This window comes from Podospora pseudocomata (assembly GCF_035222375.1).
Source record: "Podospora pseudocomata strain CBS 415.72m chromosome 2 map unlocalized CBS415.72m_2.2, whole genome shotgun sequence".
In the NCBI taxonomy this organism is placed as follows: domain Eukaryota; kingdom Fungi; phylum Ascomycota; class Sordariomycetes; order Sordariales; family Podosporaceae; genus Podospora; species Podospora pseudocomata.
In genome coordinates, this window is record NW_026946366.1 from 1,017,589 (window position 1) to 1,043,087 (window position 25,499).

The following is a 25,499-nucleotide window of genomic DNA, read 5'->3' on the forward strand; positions in this document are numbered from 1 at the left end:
GGTTGTGACTGTGGTATTCAGGGGTAAGTAAACAAACATTTATTCAGGAGGTGCCAAGATATCTAGCGTGGAGGAGTTGAGAGTGGATCACGGAAAAAAGTAATCGCCAAAAACATACAACACCAGGGATTCCCCAGTGGTCACCCACCTAAGTACTGATCTGGCGATACCAGTTTTATCTTTTGAGATATCTACCACTCAAATTTGTGACAGAACGAGGGCTGAAAATGGCCGCGATAGATCTTCATGTTAAGCAATTAACGGCTGTATGTCACAGTTAAGCCAACAGGCAGGTCAGACCGTGTGCGGGGCGCAACGCGCACAGCCAATCGCTAGTAGAACCAATCAGGACGGGAGTAGCCTTACCCGTGGGATCATTGCCAAGGGGTAATGATCCAGGAGACCACGAGATCTATATTACGGAGGAACTGGCTGGTGTAGATAGACAGTTCCACAGTATGCAATACAAGTCACAATCGTTGGTATACAGACTATTGTGATTGAGACAAGCCATTGTTGTACACTGTTTAGCTGTGCCGAACCAGGATTGTTCAGAAGTGCCTTCAACCAGTATCCCTTTCAGAGGCTCTGGATAGGGGTTCGTCACACAGAATTCTAAAATTATCTGCAAATTGACCCATCCTCCCAGGCCCTTCTGGTGTTAAGTTAGAAAAAAGAAATAAAGAGAACGAATAGAGAGAACTTAAAAATATATTATATGTCGCGCGAGAAGCCTATAGTAAACACTCGCCCTGATGAACAGCCAAAAGCTACCATCCGCCCTTGGATTACAGAGCAGATTGGGCGGTATTCAGGTGGTAACCATAGCACATTCTGGCCGTTACAAATAACCCAGGTCTTGTCTGGCCCCAACCTATACCCATGCGCCCTTAGATTATACGCCGAAAAGGCGACCGAGGTAACCTCGTCGCTATGGCTTTGGAGCGTCTGGAGGCATTGGCCCGAGGCGGGATCCCAGACCTTAACGGTACGGTCCCATGAACCGGATGTGAGCCGCTGGCCGTCCGCTGAAAAGGCGACCGAGGTAACCGGGCCACTATGGCCTTGGAGCGTCTGGAGGCATTGGCCCGAGGCGGGATCCCAGACCTTGACGGTACGGTCGTGTGATCCGGATGCGAGCCGCTGGCCATCCGCCGAAAAGGCGACCGAGGTAACCTCGTAGCTATGGCCTTGGAGCGTCTGGAGGCATTGGCCCGAGGCGGGATCCCAGACCTTGACGGTACCGTCGCCTGCACCGGATGCGAGCCGCTGGCCATCTGCCGAAAAGGCGACCGAGGTAACCTCGTAGCTATGGCCTTCGAGCGTCTGGAGGCACGCATTCCAGTCCGCTTCTACTACTGGCTTTGCACTGATCCAGCTAGGTTCTTCCGTCTTAAATCTCTTCTTCATTAGACTACCAAGCGGTGCAAATACGAGGGCTGATGTGTACGCCTGCAGAGGGGCTTGCTCGATTATCCATCTATAGGAGAGAGCGAACCGGTGCGCATCCCGAATAAAGGTTGTTAGCTGCCTTTGATGAGTTCGCCCCTGTGTCTCTGTTAGTATGGCTCTCTAGTCTTAGTGATCTATACTTACTAGTAGGCCCTCAAGTTTTCTTATAGCAATAACACCCTCCGACATAGCTCGGAGTAGACTAAGAGCTTCGAGCCAGTAAAGATATTTCTGTTCAAGGAACGTCTGGACCGCAACCAGTGTGTTGCGTTGTGGCGTGTCTTTATCAGAAATCGACTCGCGGAGATGGTCAACCCAGAAGACGCACGAATACCGGACTGTGGCCAGCGGGTCTGGACATGGCGTTTGAATCCCGTTGATTGGGAATCCCGGTAACTTTAAACCGTATATGTCGCGGTGCAATATCGTAGACATCGCACTTAGCGACCTTGAGAAGACGCTATCGTGTACATCGTCCTTCCCTTGAGGGAAAACCCAATTAACAACGTCTCGTGAATCTTGGTGCGTGCCGTTGCTGAGTAGGAAGTCTTTAGCGGATTGGTGGACGAATGATATCGTGTGTTGGCGCAGTGTCAGGAAAGAGCCGCAAAGCCCTACGATCTCTGTTAGATCCTCCACATTTCCAGAGGAACAGTCTGGCATATCTACGAGGGCCGGTAGTTCGTTTAATGTGATAGGTCGGTATACGACCGAGATGACAGCCAGTATTCTTTGGAGAAGTTTAGCATTCCTCGACTTGTTGATCTGGTCCCTCATCTGTTCATAGATTGCATCGAGCCCAGGCGGAAATGTTGTTAATATCTCCACAGCTTCCCATCTCGAGATCTTGGCGAGCTCTTGACAAACCAACGCTACCCAGAGGAAGGTCCCATGTGCGTTCGTATCCAAATAGCGCTTGACAGCGTCCCGCGTATCGTTATTGTATTTTTTCCGCTTCGCAAGCTTATTTATTTCCGACTGGATATATATGGTGACAGCAGCGGAGACAGACTCTTCATTCAGCTCAAGACGTAGGCTTACTTTCTGCGTTGCGGTGTTGAGATTCTCCTCGATGCCCGGCCAGTTGCGACTGGATACGAGCCACTTGACTTTCGGGTATGCTGATGACTTGCTTGCGATAAGGTCGAGAAGCAGGTCCCAGTCTCCAGTACACTCGTCAAGCGCGTCAATGATTAGATATGTTCCCCGTAACTTCGGGTCTTCGAGAATGTTGGTGAAGATCTCTAACAATGCCACCCATGAAGTGGGGCCTTGGAAGCGCTCTTTCCCCAAACCAACGTAGCTTTCGCGAACGTGTGAAATAAGTTCCGGCTGCTGCTTGGTCACAAGCATGTAGATCAGCCCACGGAGGACCGCTGTAGCATTGCTGATGCGATCGTCCGTGGCCTGACAGAAGAAGAACGCGATGTTGTCTGTGCGCGCAGTGGCCTTCTCCAGCTCATCAATTATTCCGCAGAGCAACATCGTTTTGCCCTTGCCAGGATCGCCTCTAACCCAGAGCAACTGGCCATCTCGGTCGTCGCGCCATCGTTGGAAATCGACATGGCTGAGAACCCAGTAGTATGACTCTCTGAGGAGACCACCCTTTCTTAACTCGATATTTCTCTTGTAAAGGCGGGGGTCGGTTGCCTGCAGGTAGGTGAGGCATTGTTTGTCTTTCTGACCTGGAAACTTGGTGGTTAACGAGTCACTCCGGCAGCGACGTAGACGTAGGGTGTATATCCAACGTGCCCTCGATATGTATATGCTGATGATAGGTTCTGGAATCGTACTATGTTAGTACTGTACTGCCGCTTAAATTAATGCAGTCGTCGAGATGTATTCTTACGAGTTATCTGAGGGGCCAATATGCTGGGCTGGTGCGTTGTTCTCATAGTGCTGGCGATCCAAGGCAGGGACTGTATCAGACGATGCCATTCTGGTCTGCTCTCTGATGAGGTAGAGAATATGCGACGATTGCTTTCAAGGCGGCATAGCTAGCAAACCGGTTTGCAGGTTGCCTAATTGCTTGAGAACCGTCCTGAGGCAGACCTGAGAGCTCTCTTCTTGTATCCCGCTCATTATTTGAGAAAGGCGGGGTCGTCGGCTTCAAGGGGGGATCGTCGTCGGGCTCCAAGCCGCCACAAATGGCTGGCTGGCTTGGTCCAGTGTAGAGTACATGGTCGAATCAGCTCCGAGAAGTGGTTGCACTGGCCACATTTTGGCCGCATGTCTGCAGCAATTCTGCATCTCTGGCAACTGTGGCTTCTGCAGTCACTCAATAATGGCAGATTTAAGCCCGATTGATTTGGCATAAATACACCCTGCATGTCCCAAGATGTATGCCCTAAAGAGTCTGTGTCAAGTTCCTCCGAGCCCATAACCACCAGCCTGTCTTAAGCTTCTTACATTGTGACACATACAAGTCGACATGACGGGCGTCGTAGAAGGAATCGAAGCGGTATCTGGGTTGGCCGGCCTCTTCAACACGGCCATAACCTGGTTCGACTACGTCCTCGTTGCCAGGCAGGCGGCTCCGCGACTGCAGTCGCTATTGGTGAAACTCGACGCCGCGCAGCTGCGGCTGACGCGCTGGGGCAAGGCGGCCGGCCTTAAAGGCTCGCAGATGAGGATGAAGAGTCACTGAAGAGTTCAGGCTCGTTCCAGCTCGACGAATCGGAAGAGCAGCTAGCGGTCGTGACGTTCCAGGCCGTGGCGGATCTCTTTGAACAGTGCAAGAAACTTTGTCACCACGAGCGCAAAGGCAAAGAGCAAAGACGACCCCAGTGCCACAGAGAACGAGGTCAGCCCATTTAGTACGGTTGGCCTGAACTGGAACCCTATGCACCGCTACCTTTATGGGAAAATGAGAGACATCGCCGACGGCCGCAAAAATAAAGTCTCGGTCGCGCGGCGGGTCAAGTTCGCCATCTACAAGAAAGAGCATCTCGAGAAGTTCATCAAAGATATTAACGATCTTATCGACGAGCTATATAAGATCCATGAACCACCCGTGGAGGAGCAGGAGGAGCTCGGCAAGGAGGAACTAGCGAAGTTTCTTGAGGTCCTGAAGGAGTTGGATGTCGCTTCCGACCGCGATCCCGTCATACGCTCTGCTGTGCAGAATATTCTCAAACAAGAGGCAAGTAGAACTTCATTTAACCTTGCCGTTTGATATACATCGCTTATATATTACGCAGAACATTGCTACTACTTACAATACGGAGAGCTCCACAGTCCAGAATATAGGAAATCATCAAGGCGGCCAATATACAATGACGGTTGGGGTCGATGGCAACAAGAAGGGGCGCTAGGTTGTCGGCAAGTGCGAATACACATGGCCTGGAGAAACGTCGCAGGCCACTACAGTGGCCCGACATAAGAATATTGCTAGTTAGCTGGTAATATAGTGTGTTTTAGCTACGGTCTCTTATCCTCTAGACGCTCGGACCCCACGATGCGACACACCCCACAATACAATATGTGCCTACATTACACCTACACCACAATATCATGTCTAGATCATCCATTTGTAGGCCAAATTCTATAGAACAAAATGTAGACTACATGTCACAACCTTAACATCGGGAACGGTGGAGTGGCGTAACCAATCAGGAGAGGGTCGTAACGATCGGAGCGATCATAGTCAATGACACTAAGGAATGCAATGAGCGCGGAAGCATAGCCGATAAGAAACCTAGGAGAGCCATGGCGATCATTGCGATCATGAGCGACGAGCAGATTGATCACGGTGATCAAGGACTTGGCAAGGTCTATATATACGAGGAACTAGATAGCTCGTAGATAGTTCTGCCGTATACAATCACGGCTTATATTCACGGCATCTTATGTTTACATTGAGACAATCTTGTTGTGCACTGTTTAGCTGCACCGAACCAACATTCAGAAGTCAGCCTTCAATTGTGTATCCCCTTCAAAGGTTCTGGATAGGGGTTCGTCACATATTATGTTATAATAATAATAATAATAATAATAATAATATATTAACGCCCGGCGGCTAAGCCGAAAGGGCAACTATTACCGGTTGAAGCATACATTCCCAAAGATATGTCTTGATCTCCGTAACGCCCGTGCAAAGTCCATCCAGACTATCATTTCGAGGGAAATCCAATGCTGATTCTGGAAGGCATACTGCTAAAAACTAAGGAAGATTTCTCTCCCGTTTTTACATTCACTCTCCTGTTACGCCCCAAGCGTAATACCCCTGTACAGGAACCACTGGGTGTCACGGTTCTGGAAGACGGCGGGGTCCGCGGTCCAGTATCGGCAAATCAGGAGCGGACCGGGATACCGTCTGTAAGTCAACGGTCCACGGTCCACTGGTCTATATATACGGAGGAACTGGCTGGTGTAGATAGACAGTTCCTCATGTAAGCAATTCAAGTTCGTTTGTCTACAATCTACTCTCAGTAGCTCTTTGTTAGAACAACCTGTTGTTGACAGTGAACCCGTGTCTGAGACGCTTGTCACAACCTTCGATCATCCTGTCATATTCACCTTCGGCGTACTGCCTTGCAGTCTGTATCCATTCCTGGTGCAGGTTGTAACATCTCCCTCATCTTCCAATGGACTCAGGCGCATAAGCGCCAACAGAAAATAAAACTTGAAAATAAAACGAGGCGGCAAAAATAAATTTCGGGATCCTAGTGCCAATGAGGCATACATGGAGAATGCATTCCCGAGAGGTGTGATAGTTAACTGCCCCATTCTATTCTTTTATGGTTGGATAGGTACCAACTTTGCCAGCTCGTTTTCATGATCGTGCTATACTACCTTAAGTCACGCCTTTACCGAAGATTCGGCTAAGTTTATTGATCGCTGCGGCACAGCGGAACCCCTCGACCTCGCCTTACCGCGTATTAGACAAATATAAGGTTGTTTACGCCCAGATCCCAAATCCTCGACCTTTGCCTCTCTAGACTCATCGACTCCTTATGCATTTGACAAGACGGTGACACTTACTGCGCGGCAACGAAGACCCCACACCCAAAAGGGCCACCAGGGGAAAACCAGTAAGATCTTATACGGACCAATTATATCCCTACCACAGTTAAACACCTCAAAGGGTGCTGGACCCCGGTTTAACACTAACCCACCAGTTCCAAATCTCTGTGGCAAGCTAGCTGGAGCGCGTGATAATACTACGCCTCCTTCGAACCACTGCTGGGCCCAATTGCTATTGCCACAAGCTTATTTTACGTTATCGACTAACCTGTCGTTTTGGAAGAAGCTGCAAACCATGATATTGCCAGCTAAACGTGGAAATATGCATCGTCTTGATGCAGGATTGAAATGCAAGAATTATTTGGTCTATAAATATACTCCACCCCTTTGGTGGTAAATAAGGAAAAAGAAATATAGGAGAAAGAAGATGAAGGTCGAAATGTCAAACATCTCGAGAAAATAAAAACGTTATAACACGCCCTGAGTAACAGCCAAGAACTATTTTGCGTCCTTGCATAGCAGAAGCGCTTGCATGATATTCTGGTGGCAACCATAACACGTTCTGGTTATTGCAAGTAATCCAACGGTAGTCTTGTCCTAAACCATACGAATAAAACACCGGACTACTTAGCTGATTTGGATTTTCTATGGTAGCCGTGGCTATTTGGGTACGCCCGATATTTGTATTGATATAAGCGTTGGCATAGTCGAACGATAGATGGGTAGCAGTTGAACCAACATTTAACGTCCGTGTGCAGGTCCCCAATGCCGCATTCCAGATCTTGATGGTGTTGTCGTCCGAGCCCGATGCCACACGCCGGCCGTCCGGCGAGAACGCGACCGATTGGACCCAGCGGCCGTGGCCCTCTAACGTCTGTGTACAGACCCCCGATGCCGTATCCCAAATCTTGATGGTGTTGTCGTCCGAGCCCGATGCCACACGCTGGCCGTCCGGCGAGAACACGACCGAGTGGACCCAGCCGCCATGGCCCTCTAACGTCTGTGTACAGGTCCCCGATGCCGTATCCCAGATCTTGATGGTGTTGTCGCTCGAGCCCGATGCTACGCGCTGGCCGTCCGGCGAGAACGCGACCGACTCGACCCAGTCGCCATGGCCCTCTAACGTCTGTGTACAGACCCCCGATGCCGCATCCCAGATCTTGATGGTGTTGTCGTGCGAGCCCGATGCCACACGCTGGCCGTCCGGCGAGAACACGACCGACTGGACCCAGCCGCCATGGCCCTCTAACGTCTGTGTACAGGTCCCCGATGCCGTATCCCAGATCTTGATGGTGTTGTCGCTCGAGCCCGATGCTACGCGCTGGCCGTCCGGCGAGAACGCGACCGACTCGACCCAGTCGCCATGGCCCTCTAACGTCTGTGTACAGACCCCCGATGCCGCATCCCAGATCTTGATGGTGTTGTCGTGCGAGCCCGATGCCACACGCTGGCCGTCCGGCGAGAACACGACCGAGTGGACCCAGCCGCCATGGCCCTCTAACGTCTGTGTACAGGTCCCCGATGCCGTATCCCAGATCTTGATGGTGTTGTCGCTCGAGCCCGATGCTACGCGCTGGCCGTCCGGCGAGAACGCGACCGACTCGACCCAGTCGCCATGGCCCTCTAACGTCTGTGTACAGACCCCCGATGCCGCATCCCAGATCTTGATGGTGTTGTCGCTCGAGCCCGATGCTACACACTGGCCGTCCGGCGAGAACGCGACCGACTCGACCCTGCCGCCATGGCCCTCTAACGTCTGTGTACAGACCCCCGATGCCGTATCCCAGATCTTGATGGTGTTGTCGTCCGAGCCCGATGCCACACGCTGGCCATCCGGCGAGAACGCGACCGACCGGACCCAGCCGCCATGGCCCTCTAACGTCTGTGTACAGACCCCCGATGCTGTATCCCAGATCTTGATGGTGTTGTCGTGCGAGCCCGATGCCACACGCTGGCCGTCCGGCGAGAACACGACCGACTGGACCCTGCCGCCATGGCCCTCTAACGTCTGTGTACAGACCCCCGATGCCGTATCCCAGATCTTGATGGTGTTGTCGTCCGAGCCCGATGCCACACGCCGGCCGTCCGGCGAGAACGCGACCGATTGGACCCAGCGGCCGTGGCCCTCTAACGTCTGTGTACAGACCCCCGATGCCGTATCCCAAATCTTGATGGTGTTGTCGTGTGAGCCCGATGCCACACGCTGGCCGTCCGGCGAGAACACGACCGACTGGACCCAGCCGCCATGGCCCTCTAACGTCTGTGTGCAGGCATTCCATTCCGCTTCTACAACTGATATTGTGCTAATCCAGCCAGGCTCTTCCTTCTTGAAGAATTTCTTTATTATACTGTTAGTCGGTGCAAATACAAGGGCTGATGTGTATGCTTGAAGAGGGGCTTTCTCAATTATCATCCTGTAGGACAGCGCAAACCGATATGCATCCCGGACGATAGCTATTAACCTCCCTCGAATGGTATGTCCCTATACTACTGTTAGACCAGCTTATAGCTTTTAGTGGTCTCATACTTACCAATAAGCTCTCTAACTGTCGTATGGCATCGATGCCCTCTGGTAAAGCTCGGAGTAGACTAAGAGCTTCAAGCCAGTAAAGATACTTCGATGTAAGGAATCTGTGGATATCCCCATCATCTTGTAAAAGATGAACCCATTTTGAGCTTGTGCTAGAGACCAAATCACGTAAATGATCAATCCAGTAGATGCATGAATATCGTACCGTTGCTAGCGGGTCCGGGTCTGGCACTCGGACGTTGTCAATCGAGAATCCCGGTGCATTTAAGCAGTATATGTCTCGTCGCAGCTTCTGAGACATAACATTCAGTGACCTCCAGAAGATGATATAGCTCACATCCTCTATCCCAGTAGGGAACACCAGCTTGAAAGCTTCTTGAGAAGCTTTGTTGGAGGCTTTGTCCGAAGCCGTGCCGAGGAGAAAGTCCTTGGCCGATTGGTGGACGAAATAGACCGTTTGTTCTCGGATGATCAAGAACGAGCCGCAAAGCTTAACAATCTCTTCCAAGGACTCCGGATCATCGGAAACGTCATCCGGCATCTCAATAAGAGAGGCGAGTTCATCAAGGCTGATAGGTCGGCGAACGGCTGCGGCGACGGCAAGAATCTGCTTGCAAAGCTCTGCATCCTCGGAATGACCAATCTGCTCCAGCATCCGCGCATATAAAGAGTCTAGTCCGCGCGGAAATGTCTGTAACTTTGCTAATATATGCCGCTTCTTAACCTTTGGATCCGCGAGCGCCTGGCAGACCAACGCCACCCACAGAAACGTGCCATTTGCGTGGGAGTGTAAGTAATCCTGAATCTTGCCTATCATGTTGGCATCGTATTTCGTTTTCAGTGCCAGTTGATCTATCCTGTTTTGGATAAATGCGTTGACAGCAGCAGAAATAGATTCGGCGTTGAGCTCGAGGCTTAGCCTCGCTTTCTGCGTGGCTGTTTCCAATTGCTCTTCGATATCCGGCCAATTGCGACTCGAGACGATCCACTTGATTGGGGAGGATGTGCATGAGGTCCGGGTGATCAGCTCGAGAAGCTGCGGCAAGTCTGTCACGCATTCATCAAGCGCGTCGATGATCAAATACGTCATTCTCAAGCCGGGATCTTGTAGAATGCTAGTAAAGATCTCACACACGACAACCCATACGTTAGGATCCTCAAACATCTTTTTTCCTGCATGATCATAAGGTCGTCGTACGTGTGAGATGAGTGCTGGTTGTTGGCTGACAAGAAGGTAGATTAGACCGCGGAGGACGGCAGTGGCATTATTAATGCGCGAGTCGGTGGCTTGGCAAAAGAAGAAGGATACAAGGCCAGGTGGTGTAGACTTTTTTAATTCGTCGATGATGCCGCAGAGCAACATAGTCTTGCCTTTGCCGGGGTCGCCTTTGATCCAGAGCAGCCGTTGATCGTCACCGTCGCGCCATTGTTGGAATTGGACGTTGCTGAGAACCCAACAGTAGGAGTCTTTCAGGAGGCCGCCCTTGGCAGCTTCGATCCGCTTCTTATCGTGGCGAGAGTCGGTGACACGCAGGTCGGCCAGACAGCCGTCATCCTTCCCAATCTTCTCTCGCAACCGCTCAAGGGCCTTCTCTTTTCCTTCGCCGTAGATAAGAGGCAGATGGACGTCGAAGATACCGAAAAGCGAGTATGCCATGTCTTCTTCACGTGTTGTATTGCGTTGCTTCATCCATGCCATCCGGTCATGGACACTGAAATCAGACAAAGGACTACCTCGGAGGGCCTCGAGGGGAATTCCCGTTACGTCGTGGATCATTCGCTCTAGAGAGTTCCTGTCTCCAATACGCGCCTTCTCCCTTGAAAAGAACTCGACTGATGTCGGAGCAATAAGTTCTTGGAGGGTCCATCCTCGAGTAAACCATTTGCATTTCTGAAAAGCCCATTTCCAACTAGGATCGCCGTCGGCGTCTCGCTTGTATGCTGAGACGTCTGTAAGATAGACATAGCACTTAGCCGCATCGCGATACCACCTGAACATAGAGTTGATCGCCTCCTGAAGCTCAGTGCTGTTGGACTTATCGATACAGCATGTGTCTACCCAGAAGAATTTCAGCCCGTCACGCCAAGCTCGATCTGCGCAAAACCGGATCTTGTTGTAGCCGAGTTTGCTTACGGCTCTGCCGTCCTTTAAATCTTTGTAGCTGACTTCCTCCTCATCGGGGCCCCATGTGTGTGAAAGAATCGCATATGGCGGAATCTTGTCGCTGGGCAGGTCCTTCGTCGGGCGGATTTCGCCGGCATCATCACGTTCCAGGAGACGCATGGTTCGGGACCGCCGAGGCTCGGCCGGAAAGGTGAAAGGGCGGAGCGGTAGGTGCGATAGATAGACGAGGATATTTGCGATCTGCGGGAACAAAATAATTAGAAACTGAAGTAAATAGCGCGCCGCGATTGTCTGGTGTTGGAATTTATCTTACTGGGTAGTTATAGTGTATGAGGAAGACCCTTTGTAATGTGTTTAAGAACTATCGCGGGCTTCGACCGATCATGATGAGGGGCGCGCAAGGGTAGAGTAGGAGAACGCAAGCTGTTCAGAGGTGCAGCTGCTGTTAGAGAGAGACACGGGACGATTGACCATGGTATTGCGAGTCTCGGTGGGCTCGAAGCTTTGAAGTGATTGATGTTGCTATCGCAATCGGCTTTGGGCTTTCCCGACCCCTCATGTTGGGTGTTGATGGATTGGCAGCTAGGCAGCGCACGCAAAAGCACGGGACGTCCCGAACCAATCAGAACTAATTATCTTGTGAAGGTAACTCGTTGAGAGAGCACCTTTGCCGTGCACCGGTTTGGCTACACCCTTTTACAACCCAGACTAACCTTTAGAGAATCACTCTTAGAGAGACTGGGCTCTGGAACCGCCACAATCTTGCAAGTACTACGAAGTACTAACGTACATTATAAGCGAGTCGCGCATATAAGCGAGTCGCGCACTGGCCATTGCGACGCGTTCTCTCTACACTTAACATCATTTTTCTCTACAACCCAACATGCCACCTACTTTAAAGGAAGCGAGGGTAATCTTAGCCCTTGAAGCTCTCCAAAAGGACGAAAAATTACGCCTCAGAGCCGCAGCTAAGCTCTATAATGTACCACCATCAACCCTCCGTGACCGACGCGCTGGCCGGCCTGCACGACGCGACACCACGCCCAATTCGAAGAAGCTCACTCAATCAGAAGAGGATGCTATTATTCAATACGTTATTGAGCTATGTGCGCGAGCTTTTCCACCAAGATTGCGTGGTGTGGAAGATATGGCCAACCAACTGCTACGCGTACGCGACGCGCCCCTGTTGGCAAGCTCTGGGCACACAACTTCGTCAAACGCCAGCCACAGCTCCGTACGCGCTTTACACGTAGATACGACTACCAGAGGGCCAAGTGCGAGGATCCAAAGGTCATCAGCGAGTGGTTCACGCTTGTGCGGAACACCAAGGCCAAGTACGGTATTGTGGATGACGATGTCTACAACTTCGACGAGACTGGGTTTATGATGGGTATTATCTTCGCGGGCATGGTAGTTACGACCTCAGACGGCCTTAGCAAGGCGAAACTGGCCCAGCCTGGCAACCGCGAATGGGCAACGGTGATCCAGGGAGTCAATGCCCTCGGCTGGGCTATCCCTCCCTTCATCATCTTGGCCGCACAGTACCACCTTGCTAACTGGTACACCGAGTGCAACCTACCGTCTACCTGGCGCATCGCAACCACCGATAATGGCTGGACTACCAATCCGGTAGGCCTAGATTGAATCAAGCACTTCGACTATCACACAGCGTCCCGCACAAAGGGCAAATACCGGTTGTTGATCCTCGACGGCCACGAAAGCCACCACTCGACTGAATTTGAGCGCTACTGCCAGCAGAACAACATCATCACGCTCTGCATGCCTCCGCATTCTTCACACTACCTCCAGCCACTCGATGTCGGCTGCTTGGGGCCATTGAAGCAGGCGTACGGCCGCCAGATCGAGGACTTGATGCGCATGCATATCAACCACGTAAGCAAGCTCGAGTTCCTCTGTGCCTTCCGCGAGGCCTTTTTTGCCTCTATAACAGAGAAGAATATACAGGGTGGCTTTGCAGGTGCTGGCCTTGCGCCGTACGATCCAGAGAGGGTGCTTTCCAAGCTAGATGTAAAGCTTCGTACGCCAACACCTCCAAACTCACGGCCCGGCACTGCACAACCTTGGGTCTTCCAGACACCACACAACCCCGAGAAGCTGACTCGCAGTCAACGCTTATCAAGACTCGCATTGCCAACCATCAAAATAGCTCCCCGACTTCAATGTTGGCTGCTGTGGACCAGCTTGCTAAGAGTACAATGGCTGTGATGCACCAGGTGGCTCTCCTTCGTGCAGAGAACACTTCACTCCGCAAGGCCAACGAGGCACTAAGTAAGCGCCGGAGAGCCAAAAAAACACGTGTGCGGCTCGGAGGATCACTTACTGTGCAAGATGCAAAGGATATACTTGACCAGAAGGCCGTGGGTGGGGAGGCAGCGCAAGAAACGCAGCAGGATGGCGGTAATGCAGGGGAGCTCGTACGAAGGTTCGGTGCTGTGGTGTGTGCGGCAAGCCTGGCCATAATGCACGTACATGCCAGGAGGCTGCAGAATCATCTGATTCATCTGTTTCTGATTCAGTTATTGTAGTTTCCTAGTGTTGTGGTTGTGTAATTGAGGATAGTTGTGGTAGGGTAACAGAGAGTGCGCGACTCGCTTATATGCGCGACTCGCTTATAATGTACGTTATGGAGAAACTAGATAGCTTATAGATAGTTCCGCAGTATGCAATCACAGCTTGTATTCACGGTATCTTATGCTTACATTAAGACATCTTGTTATGCACTGTTTAGCTGCACCGAACCAACTGTCAGAAGTAACCTTCAACCGAGTATCCCTTTCAGAGGTTCTGTACAGGGGTTCGTCACATAGATAGAGAGCTGTATAGTTTATTCGAAGAGTTTGTCGGAGAACCACCACTTCAAGTATCCATCCCTGAGACCCCTATTTGATTTCAATTTCGAAATTCGTCACCGTTTCCACCAGACTCTTTCGACCCATTAGTCTATAACGTTAGATATATCTTAACTTATACATAGTTTGCTGCTACTGGAAACGATAAGCTAATTTCAACATGGCAGTGACAGTTATTTTCAGATATGATGAAAATAACAACAACAGCAAAGAGGGTGGGGTGCCACTTGTTATTGTGACACCCCATAAACGAGTCCGAAAACGGCAAAACATTTCCCTCGACCGGAAAGAACACGCCTACTATGTACTCTTGATCATTTGGATCAAGGCTCGTTCCACCAAGGATAGAAGCCGACCAAACCTCAATAAGGGTTTTCTGTTGGCGTTAGTTTCAGTTCTTGGGATAGTTATTGCAATCTGTGTTTGCATTTTCGTTTCGTCGCAGTATCAGCATTTGGTCCAGTGTTGTAACTGGTTACTCGTGTCGATTGGCTGGTTTGGACTGAAGAGGTGGCACACAGGACATGTGCAGGCAGCGGTCGCACTGCGATCAGTCAACATTTCACGTGATAGCCCAGCCACCCCCACAAATCCGCGCGACAAGGCCTCTGTCACAACCAACCCTTTCGACAACGACACTTCCCCTCAGTCCAGTGACCGGTATGACCAGCAAAAAAGTGTGTGGGAGGAGTGAGGACGAGGTTCTGGATGAGGTTCAGAAGCAGCTTGGGCTAGGTAAGTTTTACTCTGCTCCTCTACCTTGCTGTTTTGCTGACTTGCTGACGTGCTTTGCGGTGTAGGGGAGCTACGCATAGATACGAACGAGCGTGATTGCGTTGCTGCGATTGTCGACTTCGATGGACCGGATGGTCTTGTGGCCGTGGATGGAAACTTCTATGTGACCGGTCGGAGGAAGACACAATCTGGAAAATATCTCTATGTTACTTGTGAGGTTTATGTAATGGGCGAGTTCCCGAGCGTGCGGTGGATTTATAGTGCAAAAGCTGGGTTATAAAGCGGTCATCGCCGGTCCTAGCCTCGTGCTATAGAAGCACCCCCACTGACGGAACAAAAGAAGACTTGATAGCTGCTGCCACCTTATCACTATCTCTCCGAGAGTTGTTGGCAGAACCACACCGTCATTCCCTGGAAGTACTGCGACACACGATACCATGACACCTTTTGGTGAGGAATCGGCGCCAATCAAACCACAGTTCCAAGTTCCTGAGACCTCTAGATGTTGCGTTATTGAAGTGAGGAGTTTCGGCCGTTCGATCCAGACCTTGGATGCGTCTGGGTATCGCTCGGAACGGATCTGAAGCTGCAGCCCGACATGGAGTACGGAGTTTGACGTCAAGAACCCTCCATTGTATGTAAATTCGAGCACTTCGGGGGCCGACACTTCGAGATAACTAGCAAGCTTCCTCCAGGGATACCAGAACCGATAGAACCTGGGGTCCCAGGGTTCGTGAACTAATGGGGGTACAGCGTCGAACGTAGGGAGGGTTTCGTCGGCTATAACATAAATTCAGAACAACACGATCCAAGAATGATGACACGTTTCTTACCGTTGAGCAAGTCGCGCAGTCCTACCAGCCTTCGTTTATGTGGGCGCGGCTCCAAATCCTCGCTGGGTGTAGGCGAATCCGCTGCTCGATCGTTGGACACTGAGGTAGCTCCTTCGTCGTCACCCGGGGTACCGCTTTGCGACTGAGCACTGCGCAGGAAATTTCGGTCCTTGACGCGGCTTCAGGAGACTTGGTGTGGGGGGTTGAGCGGGCTTTGTATCTGCCGGAATACCGTTCATCACATGCCAACTTCAGGCGAGTGCATCTGGCGCATGGTAACTCCTTATTGCAAGTAATTTTCTTGCGATGGCAAGGCGTACAGGCGATCCGAATCCCATCCTGAGTTGGTGCCGACATTGTCCTGAGTTTCTGTAGAACTGGGCTGGGTCGAGAAGAGGGCTCCAATATCTAGGCCCCACAGTGGCGTGTTTTATCGGTGCGGCGCGAACATCCGAGCACTTGAGCCGCAAAGTTGCCTGCCAGCCTTGTTGCTGCAACTGGGGTCGGCTCCAACGACATGAAAACAGAGGAAGTCCTTGTGGCCATCTGGTCAACTATTGCAAAAAGAACTGATACCTTATATACTTCTCGGGAAATATGGTAGAGGCGCGCCCAGCATTGCTAAAGTAAATATTGCCTCTAAGCAAAGCTATCTGAAGGGTGCAGGTGATAAGGATGTCGGCCATTATCCGACAAAGAATGATGGAATGGAAACATGAGGAGGAGCTTTTATTGTATAAAAGCGGTAGCCAAAGCGGCTAAGCATACCAAGTCGCAAAGTGGTGCTGAATATAAAGTGATTGGCGTGTCGGCAGGCGGAGCAGGGGGTGGAGAGTGACCTGGGACTCGATGGGCGGTGAGTTGTTTTTTATTTATGTCAGCAGCCCTTGACAACACCTTTTCAAAACACATCACATTTCGATGAAGAAACGAAATCGACCCGTCTTCCTAAAAGATGAACCTCGTTCATTTGAAGAAGTGCTATATATAGCGCTGGAGAAGTTGGACGACGCAACACATGCACCACGCACTGAGCCGGGACAACCATGCACAGGGTACAGTTACTGCGCACTGAGCACAAATATCACACATTCTAATGTTGACTGTACGCACCTCAAACTATTTAACACGCACGTCGCCTACGTGGATTTAGATGCTTCTGCTAGGTAAGCTGGAGATCACCTGTCCCCCCACCGCATCAAGCTTGTTCAACGACATCATCTCTCAGCTATGGCTGGCCTCGGCATCATGCATAACGACCAGTATGTACCTATCTTTTCCAGAAGACCACCTGGAAAGATTGACTTTAGCTTACCTATTGTCAGATCTCTGGTCTCTTTCCCCAGCGTTCAGTCCATCCCCTACTCTCCAGAATCTGGGGTTATCTCGGTGGCCAGCACAAAGCCCAAAGTGTCGCATATCCTCAAGATCCAGAGCCCAGATTCCCTCCAAGAATCGCAATACAATTGCAGGACTTATAAGCTGTGTGTGTTCCTTGATACTCAGGATGGCCGTTGTGATTAGATCTCGGTCGGACTTCGTCTTGCGTACTAAACCAAGAAGGAAACTTGGGAAAAGTAGAATAAAGAAGTTATCGTTGGGTTCGGGAGTCAGCTTTTTAGTAACTCCAACATAGATGGTAAATTGAGGCGGAACTCCTTTTTACATAACCCTGCAATATACAAGTCGAGTGTCGCACAGTATAGTTGAACTTGGGGGCTTGCGTTAAGTTTCGGCCGTGAGCGACAATTCTCCCTCCATATATAACATCGTCCTTCATCAGGGGGTCCCTGCTGAATTCCAGACACGACCGGGAGAAACTGCATGCATTCTCTGTCAAGAGTAGAGGCCGACTGGGGGCTGCGGAAGTTGGAATAATTGATGTCTATAAGATCCTGGGCGACTGGGCCACGGTTGGACATTACGCCAGGTCAGTGACAGTGCCGCTCGGCGCAACCTGTGCCGTCCACGTTAATCTGGGGGGTCAGAACCGGGTCATAGGTCTAATTTAGGGGCCACGTCGGCTGAATTTTACAGGGCCTCCTGGGTACTGAGGTATGGAGAGGTGTGGAGAGGACAGTGGGTAAAAAAAAGGGGTAGAAAGATAGGGAGAGTAAGAAGGAGAGGACCATGACAAGAGTTGCATCATGATCTCACGAAGTGGCTAATTCTCACACACGGAACATCAAGGGTGCTGGTAACCAAAGAAGATATCATGCAATCTGGTATTTCGAGGTAAACTGAATAAGCCGGCGACGTTTTCCCTTCTTTCCCCTCTTCATTCGCATACTTATTATCTTGTAAAGAGGTGTTAATATATAACTGATAATAGTGTTATATACGAATGTGAACGAACCGTGTGTAAACTCGTTATGGGTAATACTCCTTAACGGCTTACTCGAAGATAATCGATTTACTATACTCTAATATATAAAGTTATTCAATGTCTATAGTAAGGATCGATTGATATAGCGAACCCTATCCGACTTCCGTAATCTTTATAGTAACCAGACTTTCGATTTTCGTTAGACGTTTTCACTTTGTAATTTTAGCAAAATTATAAAGGCAACGCCACTTTCGTAAGTTAGGACGTCTTATTAAAGTATATATAAAAGTATAGGTTAAGGAAAATAAATAGTAGTAAGTTTGATTTGATAGAAGAGGGGAAGGAGTGGAAGAAAGTTGAATGATAAAAGGATAGAAGGAGAGATAAGAGGAGAATAGAGGCGGAGGGCGGAGGGAGGGCGGAGGTGGAGTGAGTAGTGCGATAACTAGAGAAGAAAGGGGAAAAGAGACAGGATAGGCCGCTTCTAGCTATACTTTCATGGTTAACTATGCTACTAAGTTCAGACATAGCCCCGTGTTTGAACCGTGCCGTCCTATAGCAGTGCCGCTGGATGAGTGTTGGGCCCTTAGGGTTTCGCGATTGCATTTACCTCCAACGGCCGTCCCGGCTTAAAACGGCGCATAGGCGCCTCCAGAAGTTATGCCAAAAGAGTCACCGTCCTTAGTCTATTAGTTATGGGATACAAATTGTAACCGGGTAACTTAAATGTTAGGAGAACTGGGATACGGGTACTACGTGTTACAACCTGCACCAGGAATGGATACAGACTGCAAGGCAGTACGCCGAAGGTGAATATGACAGGATGATCGAAGGTTGTGACAAGCGTCTCAGACACGGGTTCACTGTCAACAACAGGTTGTTCTAACAAAGAGCTACTGAAAGTAGATTGTAGACAAATGAACTTGAATTGCTTGCATGAGGAATCAGATTCCTCGATACGGGGAGCGCCCGGCGCTCCCCCCTATTTATGTCAAGCTGTCTACATATATTTCTGAAGTATCTTTGTACCTTGCTCAGTGTGCTCAGTGGTCTTGGCCACTGATCAGACTGAGCAACTCCTGATTGGTTGCACGGGGGCTTGTGGGTCTTTCCATCCCTGGCCCAATGATTGGCTGAGGTGCCCAGCACCTCGGGTACCACCCAGTGGTTCCTGTATAGGGGTATTACGTTTGGGACGTAACACTACGTCTAGAACGTAACCGAGCGGGAATTAGCTTCTTAATTATAAGCTATATAGTACTGAACTTGTCTCTATCCTCAAATACGCTTTGATAATGTAGATGCCCGTTTATTGTGATATAATATTATTAAGTACCCATATACTAACATAGATCGGCCCACATATAGGACAGCAATAATAATAAAGCGTGTATAAGCAGTTTTTCGTGTTTTCGTTTACTTCTAGCTCGCTATAAGAACACTATTTCTTGAGTTTGGACTATTTAGAGGCGGCTGCTGCGATACTTCGGGGAGGAGTAGTGTATGGTTCAGGAATGATGCTCGGGGGAGGAGTGGTGTAAGGTGGGCGGGTGATATGTAAGGGAGTATACGACGGAGGTGGGAATGTGGGAATATTATACTCCATCGGATCCTGGGGAGAGTATGATCTTGTTTGATGAGGAAGCTCTATGGCTAAGTTCTTAAGGACTATTTAGAGCTGTAGGAATAGTTTTAATAAACTATCGCCGATTTACATCAACTTATAGTCTGGAAAGTGTGGCGCCTATGATCTTTATAGAGTGAAGGAGGTAGAGGGAGATAGGGCAAAGGAAGATGGGCTGAGGGGGGCGGAGGGAGATGGGCTGAGGGATAGGAGTGGGCGGAGGGGGGAGGGGGAAAGGTGGGGGGAGAAGATGGTGGAGAAGAATAAAGAGGGAGACGGAGGGAGAAGGAGGCGGAGGGAGAGGGAGGCGGAGGGAGAGGGAAGCGATGCAAGGAAAGAGGAGGGGACCAGAAATCTTTTACATAAGAATAATCAAATGAAGTAAGGAGCGGCGGAGGAGGTACCGTTTTGAAACAAACGGAGAATACGGCGAAGAATTTACTCTTGGCATAAAATAAGCACTAACAGTGAAACCACCGTTTTTAACACCCCCAAAGATAAAATAACGATTAGCTGTTTATCTAGGGGAGAGCGGACGGGATCCCGAGCTTTCAGCTATCTATGGTCGTATGTGGTAGAGGTGGTTAGATCGTGAGATTATATGTGCTTTGATGGTTGTAGGTGCTGGTTGCGCGAGTGGCGGTTGACTTGGTTAGCAACGAGAAGAGGGGTGGGTATTATAAACGACGCATCGTTCTGGCTTCGATGGGGCTCTTCCTCATGAGAGAATGGAGAATGAGAAGATGAGTAATTTGCGTAGGTATTTGAGCGATCAATTTATACTACAATTGCATCACACGCCAAGGGGAGGGAACATGAATTTGAATGAAGAGAGTGACAATTAGTCTCATGACTCTATGTAGTATCCCTTCTCCAATAATTATGCCCAGATAAAGCGTCACGGAGAAAGAAATCGCTCCGTGTTAAAATCCAGTAAGTCGCCCCAAACCTCCTCCCCATTGTTGTCCCAAACTCATTAGGCATTAACGTTGTTGCGCTGCGGTATCAAGTCCCTTTTATAGCGCTTGAATCTGCCCAGAAAGCATAAAACCATTGCCCATCCGTCCAGAACCGTCTCCATTCATAAAGTCATCATCATGCTTCGCTCGAAGATCACGTCCCGGTGCAGCCTTGTAAACCCCTCGGCTTTGCAAGTCCTCCCCTCCCTCCATTGCCCCCCCAGACTCATGAATCCATAAGCCATTAGCCATAAATCATAACCGTAACTTCCCCTGAAACCCAACTCCCCTTACACGGCGCTTATGACAGCTCAGATTCCCGCCTTAACTCACCCTCCCAGGCCCCTCCACCCAAGGTTCCCACCTCCCCATTCGCCAGAAACTCCCAGGCTGACTCCCCCGACAGCAAGGATGAACCCCAAAGTAGACTTCCACGCCCCCAACCTCCCGATCAATAAAATAACCCCCTTCACATTGCCTGCCTGCCCCCGATAGCTGCCCAAGATCCATTCAACAGCAATAATCCTGTCATCCCCTGTGCCCTAGGTCTCGAATCTCACTCCACCATGCTGCCTCTGCAACAGGGGAACCAACCTGTTGACAAAGCCAGCAAAATTGGCCGATCGGAGACTGATGAGCAACACCCTGAAATTATGCTCAGGAACCCTTATCTCGGGCGGCTCGGCGACCTGTGCTGTTCTAGATACAACTGTATCTGATTCCGTTGATGCTAAGGAATGGCGGGTTGTTGATGCGATCGCAAAGCCGTTCGGCACCGCCCGCTCGGGAAAAGGTGATGGTTGTTGCGGCCGCGTGGTGATACCCCTGAGTCGGAGAAGGGGGTCGAATACTGCATGTAAAGATGCGGTCGTCGAGCTCGGGAACGCTGAGGTAGATGGTATCGAGGAGAGTGGTCACGGTGATGTCTGGCGGGAGATGGGTCAAGTATAGGGATGAAGACTCATTCGGATCGATCGTGGCGGAGTGGTTATGGGAGTTGGTAAAGTCACCTTGGTAGTTCACCGAAGGCAATTTCGGCTTGGCTGGCTGGTAAGGGGTGGTCTGTTCAGCCTGGTAAGACTGAGGGTTGGCCAGCAGGTCTGGTTGGTAGTACTGATGACCGATAGACTGCCCTGTGGTAATCCTAGCGCCTTCGTAAGGTTGAAGACCGGCGATCTGAGCCGACAGATAGAATTCATAACCGAGAGACTGCTCGTCAGGCTGGTAGCTGGGAAGATGTGAAGCCTGGTAAAAATGATCGGCCAAGGGTTGGTCGTGCTGGTAGAATTGCTGAACGAAAGACTGCTCGGCGGTTGAAAAATGGTGTGACATCTCGCTCTAGGGGTTCGTGAGGGTTGGAGATGGGATGGTCGAAGACAGAATCACCGTATGGGGTGTGGCGCCTCCAAAACAGCTACCATCCGAGGAAGCTGGTGACATCAGCGTATAGGGAGGGCTAGAATTGTCACACGGCAAAAGCCACTCACCTGCAACCACGACCAACAACACTGTCGATACCACCGCAAGGAGGGGTAACTGCAAGTTGTGAACCTCTCGTTGAAAGTGAGGTAGGCAATCTGAAGGCATGGCGGTTATCAAAGGAAGCCCACTGGCCCCTGAGATATTGAGGAACTTGGCAACGGCCTGAGGCCACTAGGCACGGACCACCTAACGATGGATTAATACGCGTCTTTGAGATCTGTTTGTATTCCTAGACCTTCTTCTTCCTCATCACGCTCTTCGAGGCCATTGAAGATTATTAGCCTGAATTGAACCATGAAGTTCCAAGCCCTGATATTACAGCCCTTGTCACAAGAATTGGGAGGGGTCCTAGGGTTTTTCTGATCCAACACTTGGGGCATGATGCTTCTAGACAAGTATCTCTCTCTCCAGTTGCTGGACTGGGCAGCCCTCTGCTCTGTTTGGCGAGGTTCAGCCCTTCCACTGGCAGCTTGAGCATTGTAGGAACTCTCTCCTTGCCCAAGTGGCGTAAGTCTTGACCTGGGTACCTATAAAGATGTTAGTTGACAAGAGGATGGCGTCCCATGAGACGTATATATTAACCTACCGGAATGTACCGGGTCGGATTTCCTTAACCGTTCATCATGTTAAAGGCTTTTCGGCTTTACTTAAACAATATTGTAGAGGTGTAGTGTTATGGCTGCAGCCGAAATGAAGCTGTTGGATGGGTAGTGAGCCGTCAAGATATAAACGAAATGCCGTAAAGGAGAGGATGTGATAAGGATGATGTGACGAAGCGAGGGTGTGAAAGAGATGTGGAAGATGAGATGGGCTATATAGTATTAAGAGACTGGGTGTGAAGGTATGAACAGACGAGGCTTTGCTATCAGAAACCTCGCTGGCTGTTTGGAAGTCTATTCCTCAAGAAGAAGAGGAGATAGAATTCAAGTTAGTGATCAAATATATATCCTAGAAGCTCGAGATCTGTCGGTGCTACTCGAAGATATTCACTCCCAAAGTAGGTCCTGGTTATGATATTCACCTTGGTATTAAATACCTCAGTCTCTAACCCAGTCCGAACTCAAGGGCAACTTGCTCTCATTCAACGCGTTAACAATAATACGTTCCACCTATAGGAATCAGACCAAACTTCCGATGAAGTCGCCCATGCTCACTGTGGGAGCAGCCTGTGGATCAAAAATACAATTCGGATTGAGGCATTCAATTAATTGATGGAGCATGCCGATGAAGGGAATTCGGATTGTGGCGTTTTAGGACTTTGATAACAGTGTCCGTCAAATTTCACAGTGTTAGTAAAGACAATAGCATGTCTAGTGAGTATTGCTCAGGGTATTCAACGAGATGGCACTCGCAATTGGGTGAACAAGGGATATATCCAGAGGCCAAAGCTATTGCCGAAGGCCATTATAGCTACTAGACACAAGCGGGTCTTCTCGAACAAGATTTTAATAAAACTGAACGCCACCACATACCTTGAATACATGTTCAAACCTAAACCAAAGTGCTGCTGGGCACGTTGTGGACCGAAAAATGGTGACTGCTACGTTGGACAAGAGCATTCACAGACAGCGAAGATGCCTACAAGTAAATAGCCGTGGAATATCGATTAAAAACCTCACAGGGCATTGTGAGTTAGCTCGACTGCCACGCACAAATGCGTGGGCTGAACCACGGCCCTCGATGAACACCGCACATAGTGCAAGTAGCTCAATGCTGTTGTCTGTCAGTGATGATCAGATGAACGATATATCATAGTTCAGGTGACAGCCCTGAAAAACTTTCGGACGAAAAAGGTACCACCACAGATAAAAGAACCCCACAAAAAGTCGGATAAAAATGCCGAAACCCAAATGAATCGGATTGCAACTCATGAGCTTAGTGCTTGTTTCTTGGCGAGCGGCCGAATCTTGGCAGCAAAAGGGAGGGAGCAAAATGAAGGTATCATTGTGCATCTATGATGAATACTAAGTCGTCATGAAAATTGATCATATGTGTGCTTGGTGAGATGCTAGGTAGGCCTGAAAATAAGCAACCCGTATCAAATGAAGTTGCCATGTCCACCATGCCCATCAAGGTTCATGATGTATTTCCCACGAGCCTGGAATGGTATGCACACTCGGACGCGGTGGTGCTGTCGTCACCGGCGCTGGTGGTGGCGGCGGAGGTGGAGGAGCAGGCGCCGGTGGTGGAGATGGTGTAATCGGAAAAGGCAGCTCACTCCCTGCTGCCGGGCTTAGGTTATTCTTCCTCCGATTCAACCTAACCGTCGTCGCAGGCCTCGGAGCATAAATCACCGTGTCCGGCGAAACCGGCCTCTCGCCCTTCCCCCCAGGCATCTCCTGCATCGGATCCGCCCTCTGCATTAAAGTAGGCGAGCTCGCCGTAAAATACGAATCAGAAGCCGACGCCCTCGGAACCAACAGCTCCTCCAACCTCTGACTATCCCTCTGCGGCGGCCCAATAGGACTCTCCGGTGTCGGCACACGACCCGGACGACTCAGCTCAGGACTCTTCACCAGCGCCAGAACAGCCGGAGCAGGTGCCTGAAGGATATACCTCCTCACCCTTCCCATCTTCCCAGACCTCATCCTGCTTGGCAAGCTCGACCCACTGATATTAGACGCAGACTTTGACGGCATTTTCGGCCGATGGCTTTTGAATCCCGGGGGCGTCGCCCGTATGGTGCTTTCACCCGTTATGCCATCCCTCCCATCACCAGAAGTGCTGTATGATCCCCTCGCCTGCTTCTCATCGTACTCCTCCTCACTGTCAATCTCCTCGTTCCTCGACGACATCACCGGGATATCAAACGGCCTACTAGCCACATGCACCACAACCATAACCACACTCCCAAAAACCACCCCCAACGAACACGCAAACATATCCAGATTCAACCTCACCGTCCTATGCCCCCCTCCCCCATGGTATATCCCCACCGCAACGGCAATAATAGCACTGCTCCACATCACCACCGCCAACCGTATCACCACCCCAGCCCAGGCATGAAGCTGGTGCTTGAAGCTCGGGATGGGAGGGTCAAAGTTGAGGTAGAGGCTGTCGCCCTTCTTGGCGGCAAGGAAATGGAGGATGATGTAAAAGAAGGATAATATCGACTGTTTGTCCCACCTTGTCAGCTATAGTCTCCTGGACAGTGGCAAGAAATACTCACAGCAAACAGCACAAAACTCTGCGCAATTCCCACCCCTTCCCTCTTCAGATCCCCCGTGCTCCCAAATACAACCCCTGATAGCGACGCCCCGATGGTACTCCCTATTCCCATCGCCACCAGCGCCCCTAGCATCAGCCGAGGGAGCCATGTCTCCGCCTTTGTTCTCGAGTGGTAGCTGTGGCTCTCGGTGTAGGATGCCCCGCCTCCTGGCAATAACGCTGGCATCCTTTCCTCGCTTTGACGCCTGTCTACCTTGACTTTGTTGAGCTTCTCGCTGCCTAGAACAAAGTGTGAAACTTTGGGTCGATGATACGGCGATGATGCGTCGACGGCAAGGTTGCGCTGATGCCAGGCGTCGGAAGGGGATCCAGTCCCTGCGGAAAAAAGAAGAAAAAAATGCCCGTTAGAGTAATGAGAGCATGTAAAAAG

The 25,499-nt window shown here is 50.3% G+C and overlaps 7 protein-coding genes across 7 annotated transcripts; 2 read left to right on the forward strand and 5 right to left on the reverse strand.

Moving 5' to 3' along the window:
* Positions 1-714: 714 nt before the first annotated feature.
* On the reverse strand, positions 715-3,390 carry QC762_0039700 (uncharacterized protein; the record flags this gene model as incomplete). The annotated part of the gene is made up of 3 exons (XM_062883335.1): positions 715-1,548; positions 1,597-3,220; positions 3,302-3,390. The coding sequence occupies 3 exons, from the start codon at positions 3,388-3,390 to the stop codon at positions 715-717; spliced, it is 2,547 nt and encodes an 848-aa protein (XP_062745812.1).
* A 3,469-nt stretch (positions 3,391-6,859) lies between these two features.
* Positions 6,860-11,231, reverse strand: HNWD-pc14 (HNWD NOD-like receptor pc14; the record flags this gene model as incomplete). The annotated part of the gene is made up of 2 exons (XM_062883336.1): positions 6,860-8,899; positions 8,949-11,231. The coding sequence occupies 2 exons, from the start codon at positions 11,229-11,231 to the stop codon at positions 6,860-6,862; spliced, it is 4,323 nt and encodes a 1,440-aa protein (XP_062745813.1).
* Positions 11,232-14,604: 3,373 nt separating this feature from the next.
* On the forward strand, positions 14,605-14,957 carry QC762_0039720 (uncharacterized protein; the record flags this gene model as incomplete). The annotated part of the gene is made up of 2 exons (XM_062883337.1): positions 14,605-14,677; positions 14,743-14,957. 2 exons carry the CDS (start codon positions 14,605-14,607, stop codon positions 14,955-14,957), a joined length of 288 nt encoding a protein of 95 aa, XP_062745814.1.
* Positions 14,930-15,867, reverse strand: QC762_0039730 (uncharacterized protein; the record flags this gene model as incomplete). The annotated part of the gene is given in 3 exon segments (XM_062883338.1): positions 14,930-15,457; positions 15,511-15,652; positions 15,661-15,867. Coding segments are annotated over 3 exon segments (855 nt in total). The 3' UTR covers positions 14,930-14,951.
* Positions 15,868-16,758: 891 nt separating this feature from the next.
* QC762_0039740 (uncharacterized protein) lies at positions 16,759-17,034 on the forward strand (the record flags this gene model as incomplete). Its single annotated transcript, XM_062883339.1, has 1 exon — positions 16,759-17,034. One exon carries the CDS (start codon positions 16,759-16,761, stop codon positions 17,032-17,034), a length of 276 nt encoding a protein of 91 aa, XP_062745816.1.
* Positions 17,035-20,961: 3,927 nt separating this feature from the next.
* QC762_207735 (uncharacterized protein) lies at positions 20,962-21,751 on the reverse strand (the record flags this gene model as incomplete). The annotated part of the gene is given in 2 exon segments (XM_062887682.1): positions 20,962-21,113; positions 21,127-21,751. The coding sequence occupies 2 exon segments, from the start codon at positions 21,749-21,751 to the stop codon at positions 20,962-20,964; spliced, it is 777 nt and encodes a 258-aa protein (XP_062745817.1).
* A 1,319-nt stretch (positions 21,752-23,070) lies between these two features.
* QC762_207740 (uncharacterized protein) lies at positions 23,071-25,295 on the reverse strand (the record flags this gene model as incomplete). Its single annotated transcript, XM_062887683.1, has 3 exons — positions 23,071-23,157; positions 23,374-25,014; positions 25,071-25,295. 2 exons carry the CDS (start codon positions 25,293-25,295, stop codon positions 23,971-23,973), a joined length of 1,269 nt encoding a protein of 422 aa, XP_062745818.1. The 3' UTR covers positions 23,071-23,157; positions 23,374-23,970.
* Positions 25,296-25,499: the final 204 nt, after the last annotated feature.